This window comes from Electrona antarctica (genome assembly GCF_951216825.1).
Source record: "Electrona antarctica genome assembly, chromosome: 17".
NCBI lineage: Eukaryota > Metazoa > Chordata > Actinopteri > Myctophiformes > Myctophidae > Electrona > Electrona antarctica.
In genome coordinates, this window is record NC_136798.1 from 5,122,368 (window position 1) to 5,131,440 (window position 9,073).

The 9,073-nt window shown below is 43.7% G+C and overlaps 1 protein-coding gene across 1 annotated transcript; it reads left to right on the top strand.

Moving 5' to 3' along the window:
* Positions 1-300: 300 nt before the first annotated feature.
* On the top strand, positions 301-8,691 carry LOC306940579 (uncharacterized protein; the record flags this gene model as incomplete). Its single annotated transcript, XM_079525676.1, has 7 exons — positions 301-334; positions 1,090-1,293; positions 2,185-2,369; positions 2,960-3,216; positions 6,566-6,686; positions 7,388-7,523; positions 8,501-8,691. 7 exons carry the CDS (start codon positions 301-303, stop codon positions 8,689-8,691), a joined length of 1,128 nt encoding a protein of 375 aa, XP_079381802.1.
* Positions 8,692-9,073: the final 382 nt, after the last annotated feature.

The window sequence follows — 9,073 nt, forward strand, 5'->3', positions numbered from 1 at the left end:
GTACCCCCGACGGCCACAACGGGTAAGGGCTAGTACAAATAATTCTGATTGCCTTGTCATTCTGCATGTGCACATACTGTAGGCTATACTGTACATGACCGCAGGCACGCATGTGTCTACATGTGTACACACTCACTCACATGCACACAGAGTAGACACACCTGGCATTTTGACCTGGGTGTTTAATGTGGATCCCTGCCATAATCTGTGGATGCCACTTTTCTCCAGACTCTGAGACATTGCAGAAGGTGCAGAGCCTGGGAAGTTCCACGATGGTTTCAGAGCAACGCGAGAGGACCGATGGCTCACTGTGATACTCTTGGTGTTAAAGCAAGTAAAAAAAGAAAAGGGATTTTAGGTTAAGTGATCTATAAAGATTGCCTTTCTTTTTAATTGACAGGGAAAGCTTGAACTATACTTGCCTCTCAGGCAGGTCGAAGAAGCTAATAATCTCTGACTAACAGGAGCAGTTACAGCACGGATTGTTCAAAGGACAAATCGCACTTGATCTGTCCGAGAGGTGAAAACTAAATTGACGGACATCCGGAAAATCAAGGGGATTTTTTTAAGTGTGACGGCAACCTGGTTTGAGTAAGTGGCACTGAACCCGAGCACCATAGTTTTATCCATTTAGAGTGGTGTGTGTGTGTGTGTGTGTGTGTGTGTGTGTGTGTGTGTGTGTGTGTGTGTGTGTGTGTGTGTGTGTGTGTGTGTGTGTGTGTGTGTGTGCGTGTACGTGTGTGTGGACTATATGTCAAAGTGTTTTTGGGAAAAGGCATACGTATGTGTTTTTGTGAGTCCATTTTATGCATTTGTGTGCGTGTGCGTGTGCGTGCGCGCACGTGCGTGTGTGTGCGTGTCTGTGTGTGTGTGTGTGTGTGTGGACTATATGTCAAAGCGTTTTTGGGAAAATGCATACGTACAGTATGTGTGTTTGTGGGGCCATTTCATGCATTTGTGTGTGTGTGTGTGCGTGTGCATGTGCGTGTGCGTGTGCGTGTGTGTGCGCGTGCGTGCGTGTGCGTGCGTGCGTGCGTGCGTGCGTGCACACTGCACATGCACGTGCGCTTGCGCGTGTGTCCGCCTCAGAGAAGGACATGCAGTGTGTGATGTGGTGGTTGGTGCTAGCTGTGCCGTGGGTGGTGGAAGCTCAGGTGCAGGTGGAGGGTTGTCCTGACGTCTGTCAGTGCTCCAGGAGGACCAGTCCTGAAAGGTCAGAGGTCAGCTGTCATAAGAAGGGACTGCGGGCCTTGCCGTCCAAGCTGCCCGCCGATGCCTGGATCCTGAAATTAGGTATTATATTGTCACTGTCGTCGGGTGAAAACCTTGTATACAGTATATGTTCAAAACCGTAACTTTTCACAAAATAGGGAGAAACTTAATTAAATAAATAATAATAATAAAACACATTCCATTTTATCCAACGTGGTTATTTAGTCACAAGATCTTGTTAATACTCGTCAGTCATTGGTTATTTAATTATTCATAAAACCCCCACACAGACCACTCCGACACTCTCACACACTTTATTTTGTATACAGTACATCTTTCGTATTTTGTGTGTGTGCATGCGTGCATGTACACGCACAAAATCGGCTCAGTGGCCTTGTGGTTAGAGTGTCCGCCCTGAGACTGGGAGGTTGGGGTTCAATCCCCGGCCGGGTCATACCAAAGACTCTAAAAATGGGACCCAGTGCCTCCCTGGTTGACACTCAGCATCAAGGGTTGGATTGGGGGTAAGTCCCTGCGACATACTAGTGTCATGTCCAGGGGGTGTACTTGTACATCAAGCTGCCTCACGCTACAGAAACAGGAGATAGGCTCCTGCCCTATGGGCCTTATGGCTCGGCAAGGCTACTTATGCGTGCATGCGTGCGTGCACACAGTATATATATATATTTTTTTTCAATAAAAATGGCAGATCTACATATAAACTGACAACACGCTACATCTTATAGTGTTAAGATTGTAGATTTTTGCTACTTTTGAGTGACACTGGATTATGGCATTAATATTTACAGGAAAAGCATAACATTTTGAAACAAGGAGACACAGGGTTTCAGCCCGACAGCAACAATATGTTTCATCAAATGACTTATGTAATAAAAATAACTTAACAAATTAATGAGATCGATTACATATTAAATACATTTTGCTCAACTTTCTTTCTGCTCATGCCTGAAGGTGAGAACGGTATCACGGACCTCAAGGCTAATGCTCTGAAGCCGATCCCAAAGATTGAGAGTATCAATTTGGAACGCAACGCTATCAGGTCCATCCACCCCAAGGCCTTCTCTGGCGCTAGACGTTTGATGCTCCTCAATCTCTATGGCAACCATATCACCCAACTTCCACCAAAAGGATTTCAGGTAGAACTGATTTCAAAGACAACTATAATAGATTTCCTGACTATGCTAATTTCTCCAATTTCTTTCCAAAATGTACTATGTATGTCTGTAAGATATTGAATTTGTATTTTACTTAGACAGTATTTTCTTCCTTTTGAAAAACTAAAAATTCAGAACTAACTAGGGCGTCTGTGGCTCAGGAGGTAGAGCAGGGCGTCCAATGATCCATGGGTCGGCGGTTTCGAATCCTGGCTACTCCTGTCTACATGTCGAAGTGTCCTTGGGCAAGACACTGAACCCCAAATTGCTCCTGATGTGCTGGTTGCTACCTTGCATGGCTCCTGCCGCAATCGGTGTATGAATGTGTGTGTGAATGGGTGAATGTAATGCACTATGTAAAGCGCCTTGGATAAAGGCACTATATAAATGCTCCATTTAACCATATTACAGTATTCTGATCAATCCAATGCAAGTATTTTAAGAAATACACAGGAAGAAATGGAATAAAATAGCTGGATTACTCTGCAGCATGTCCCTCGAAATGTATAGGTCTGTTTTTTTCCGACCTCCTTGTAATTGCGTCCTTCCCTTCATCCTCTGCCATCAAACAGGACCTTCTCAACCTGCGTTTCCTCATGCTGGGTCACAACCAGATCAGCAGCGTGAAACCCGACATGTTTGTGGGCATGAAGAACCTGTCAGATCTCGACCTGCCGCTAAACGCCCTGACCATGCTCCCGTCGAATGCTTTCAAGCCTCTGATTGCGCTTAAGGTGTTAGATCTGGCCTTGAATCGTCTCCAGAAGATCACTCCGAAGACCTTCGCCGGCCTTCAGGAGCTCAAGTTTCTCAACCTAGACAACAACAGGTGAGCTTTAGCTGCTACAGTATACTGTACCATATTGTGTTGTTCAGTGGCGTGCACAGACATTTAGAGCTGGGGCAGGTGCTCAAGTGAAAAAAAAAGGGCACCGTGGAACCGGCCAGTTGCCTTAATCGTTTGCCCGCCAGGAACATAGGAATATTAACACGTAGAATCTTGTAGCCTGCCACAAACGGAAAAGCCGTTTTAACAGCGATGTATTCATTAATGCATGTTTTAATACGATCGTATCGAAATCTACCGTCCGTTAGCTTTGTTATGCTTCTGACCCAATGGGCGCGGCCATTTTGAAAATGCGCGCGCATCCACTTACATTGCCGGCTCTGTTTTCAGACGGCTTTATCTCACAGAAGCGACATTGCAGGGGTCGCTTTGTCCCAGACAAGCGTTTTCAACGGCCTGTAGCAGGCGCTGTGATACTCGCGGTCCACTTTTTCCACCACCGACCGAGAGAACAAGCACCAGCTTCGTCAACACACACGGAATGGTTTCATAGTAAAATGCGATTACGGCTATTTGGCTCTTCAAAGTAAGTGTCACGCGCGATAAAACCCTGGCAGGACGCGACGGAGGGATTAAATAATGGTAGCGGTAAATGGGTGTGAGATTTATAGATTTTGGGGCATAAATAATATATTGAAAGCTTTTTTTTTAATCAAGAATTGATCAATGTCACCATGGTCCACAATGTGGACCATGGTGACAACTCCACATACTGTACACTGTACAAAAAAAAGAAATAAAAACATATATATATATATTTTTTTGTTTTCTCCAAAAGGGCTGTCCACAGGGCAAAGGCAGGTGGTGCTCTAGAACCACCTAGTGTCTATCTGTGCACGCCACTGATGTTGTTGACTACTAACACCCATATGTAGCATGTTCTAACACAGTGAGAACAACTGTTCTATACCACATGCCCCAGCAGCACTGAACTTGCACTTAATGCATAATAATGATCTCCCTGGAAAATGATTTCCCCATCATTCTAGGATCTCATAAATATTGTCCTGGGGGGCATGCTTAACCCATTCTAAATCCTGACAGTTTTCTGAATAACCCATGTTTCTATGTCAGTCGTTCTCAAACATTTTCATGTCAAGGATTCCTTTTTGTTCCATTCCTAAGCCAATAACGCTGCTGCTCTGACAAAACTCAGTCTAATCATTAATCCGGGATAGCCTATTTCAACCAATTGCTTTGGTCAGAAGAACTACCTGTATGTAGTAATATCAAGATTTCATTCCCTTTTTGTCTTTTTTCTCCTTTTTTGGGCTCAAGTAGCACCAGTGGTACTAGTACCAGTGGTTGTACCAGTACTAGTACCAGTGGTCGTACCAGTACTAGTACCAGTGGTTGTACAAGTACTAGTACCAGTGGTTGTACCAGTACTAGTACCAGTGGTTGTACCAGTACTAGTACCAGTGGTTGTACCAGTACTAGTACCAGTGGTTGTACCAGTACTAGTACCACCGGTGGTACTAGTACCAGTGGTGGTACCAGTACTAGTACCAGTGGTTGTACAAGTACTAGCACCAGTGGTTGTACCAGTACTAGTACCAGTGGTTGTACCAGTACTAGTACCAGTGGTTGTACCAGTACTAGTACCAGTGGTTGTACCAGTACTAGCACCAGTGGTTGTACCAGTACTAGTACCAGTGGTTGTACCAGTACTAGTACCAGTGGTTGTACCAGTACTAATACCAGTGGTTGTACCGGTACTAGTACCAGTGGTTGTACCAGTACTAATACCAGTGGTTGTACCAGTACTAGTACCAGTGGTTGTACCAGTACTAGTACCAGTGGTTGTACAAGTACTAGTACCAGTGGTTGTACCAGTACTAGTACCAGTGGTTGTACAAGTACTAGTACCAGTGGTTGTATCAGTACTAGTACCAGTGGTTGTACCAGTACTAGTACCAGTGGTTGTGCCAGTACTCGTACCAGTGGTGGTACCAGTACTAGTACCAGTGGTTGTACCAGTACTAGTACCAGTGGTTGTACCAGTACTAGTACCAGTGGTTGTACCAGTACTAGTACCAGTGGTTGTACAAGTACTAGTACCAGTGGTTGTACCAGTACTAGTACCAGTAGTTGTACCAGTACTAGTGGTTGTACCAGTACTAGTACCAGTGGTTGTACCAGTACTAGCACCACTGGTTGTACCAGTACTAGTACCAGTGGTTGTACCAGTACTAGTACCACTGGTTGTACCAGTACTAGTACCAGTGGTTGTACAAGTACTAGTACCAGTACTAGTACCAGTACTAGTACCAGTACTAGTACCAGTGGTTGTACCAGTACTAGTACCAGTGGTTGTACCAGTACTAGTACCACTGGTTGTACCAGTACTAGTACCAGTGGTTGTACAAGTACTAGTACCAGTACTAGTACCAGTACTAGTACCAGTGGTTGGTACCAGTACTAGTACCAGTGGTTGTTACCAGTACTAGTACCAGTACTAGTACCAGTGGTTGTACCAGTACTAGTACCAGTGGTTGGTACCAGTACTAGTACCAGTACTAGTACCAGTGGTTGGTACCAGTACTAGTACCAGTGGTTGTACCAGTACTAGTACCAGTGGTTGTACAAGTACTAGTACCAGTACTAGTACCAGTACTAGTACCAGTGGTTGGTACCAGTACTAGTACCAGTGGTTGTACCAGTACTAGTACCAGTACTAGTACCAGTGGTTGTACCAGTACTAGTACCAGTGGTTGGTACCAGTACTAGTACCAGTGGCTGTACCAGTACTAGTACCAGTGGTTGTACCAGTACTAGTACCAGTGGTTGGTACCAGTACTAGTACCAGTACTAGTACCAGTACTAGTACCAGTGGTTGGTACCAGTACTAGCACCAGTGGTTGGTACCAGTACTAGTACCAGTGGTTGTACCAGTACTAGTACCAGTGGTTGGTACCAGTACTAGTACCAGTGGCTGTACCAGTACTAGTACCAGTGGTTGTACCAGTACTAGTACCAGTGGTTGGTACCAGTACTAGTACCAGTACTAGTACCAGTACTAGTACCAGTGGTTGGTACCAGTACTAGCACCAGTGGTTGGTACCAGTACTAGTACCAGTGGTTGTACCAGTACTAGTACCAGTGGTTGTACCAGTACTAGTACCAGTGGTTGTACCAGTACTAGTACTAGCTCATAGCGCGCCACTCGGTGGCGCGCTATGAGCTTGTAGATCTGCTATTTTTCAATAGCTAAAGTATAACATAATGCTTAGTTAAAACACCAAAAGGGGTTCCCGCCCAGAATGGGTTAATACAATTCTATTCCAAGTTCAATTTAATTAGGGTTTCCAATTCTCTCCTATACACTCAGTCTGAAGACCATTCCTCCTGGAGCATTCAGACCTCTGTCCACTCTGGAGATGCTGGTTCTAGATAATAACCTGCTGACCACCCTGACAGCTGCGTCACTAGATGGTCTGACCAACCTGGAGGTGAGAACATCATTACACTTTTTCCTGCATATGTATAGTTTCATTATATAGATATTCCACTGTTACGTTCCTAGCTTACGGTACGCATGTTTCATGATAAATGCTTTTTTATGTGATGTATTCCCATGCTTTTTTGTTCTTGCTTAATGTAGGCCTAAATCGCTCTGGATTAAGAGCGTCTGCTAAATGCCTAAATTGTAAATTGTAAATTGCATATGACTTTTGTATGGACCATATGATATGGCAATAATGTTGTAAATTGTATACATTGTAAACATGCATGTGTTGTGAAAATCAACAGACAGAGGATTTTTGGTGATGATTCATTGTTGAAAGAAACATTTTAAATAATTATATTTATCTCCGTTGTATTTTTGGAATACAATATATCACATTATTATTTCAATATTGTTCAACCAGCTTAAATGTGGAACTAACAATATGTTTTGTTAACCTATTGTTAGTCAAATGCCATGTTTTGCATGCGGTAGTTTTGTAGTTCTTGTATTTCTAAGAGGATATTATAATTGAAATGCATTGACAATGCACTGAAGAGGCTAGGTCTTGAGGCTAGAGAAATAGCCCGTAAAAAAAAAAACCCCACCACAACACGTGCCACCACAACATCGGCCACTGCATGTATGCTTGTATGATGAGCTACACAATGCCTGAAACAATGTATATGAATGTTGTTGTACCAGGAGCTCTACCTGCGTAACAACCAGATCGAGCGTCTGCCCGTGGATCTGTTCCAGAGCACACCCAAACTCTCCCAGCTGGCTCTCAGCGGAAACCGCCTCAAGACGGTCGACCCAAACATGTTCACCCGGCTGCCTGGTAAGACTTGTCCTCTCACTGTCCCATTTCTTCTTTTGGAAAGGAGAGCAACCACTTCTCCACCCACTTTAATGTGTGTGTTTATTGAGGCGTTGAGGAAAGCAGAGGGGAAGACAAAGTGTTGAGGGGGCTCAGGATAATGATTGTGGTGGGATTTGGGATATGCCAAAACAGTCCGAAACAGTTGTTTCAAAGTACCACTGGTCTGACATTTCACATTATAACTAACCCCAATTCTAACCTCACACTAACCATCATGCAGACCACCATGGGCCATCAGACTAATGGACAGCCCCTGGGATTTGAACCTAGACCAGCAAGGTTGTGTGCTTTTGAAGCTCAACATCTTAACCCATTTTGGGCGGGAACCCCCCCATGTTATAATTTAGATATTGAAAAATAGCAGATCTACAAGCTCATCACGCTACGAGCTTGTAGGTCTGCTATTTTTTTTTTAAATTGAAAATATTTATTTCAGAAAACTGGAGGATTTAAAATATTTTTTTTAAATTTCGAGGTCAGGCCAAAATGGGTTAATTAGCACTAATATGCCGTCGCCATGCTGTCCCCTTTTCAAAGGAACAGACAAGGGACATGAATGGAAACAGTGGCCAAAAACATATTCAGCGACCCGCTATTTTCATCACATGCCAGCGTGTGATGGAAATCACACAACATGTATTATGTATTTTAAAGAGTAGGGTATTTTGTATATTGTTTATTATTTCAGTTTAAGCTGTCTTGAAATGCTTTTACCGAGCATTTCTATCATGCCGTCGATGCCGATCCATATATTTATCCATGACACCTGCATAGTTTTTTCCAATTCATACCTCCAAGAAACAAAGTAGTATTAGTAACATCAATGTTGTGTATTTGCAAAAAAAATAATAATCTTTGGCTTGAATGACCGACATATTTATTTCTTTGGAATCATGACTCAGATCATCACCAGACCTCATTCTAATTCTCACCAGATCTGAAAAGGCTGTACCTCCATGACAATCCCTGGCAGTGTGACTGTAACATCAGCCCTCTGGTGCAGTGGATGGGACAGACCAAGGCCAGCCTGGTCCCGATGGGGGCCCTGAGGTGTGTGAGCCCGGGCGAGCTCCGAGACAAGGCCCTGAACAGCCTCCAAGCGGACAACCTACGGTGCCTGGCCTAGAACGTCAAAAGTTGGATGACCCGGAGAGCCTATAGCGTACACGTCCATAACCAGTATATGGTTAGATTCAGATTGTAAACTTTCACTTCACCCATTTTGACCTGGGAACGATTCTAAAAATGTCTTCTACATCCTGACAGTTTTCTGAAAAAGCTATGTTTATGTATTGTCGTTCTTCGATTATTCAAAAATAGCAGACCTACAAGCTTGTAGATCTGCTATTTTTCAATAGCTAAAGCATAACATAATGCTAACACCAAAAGGGGTTCCCATCCCCACTGTTTTTTGGGGTCATGCATGCATGCTCTTTTTATAGCGATACAAAATGATACAAAATCTGCATACCTGTACCTGACCAAATTATTTAGCTAAATCTCAAAAT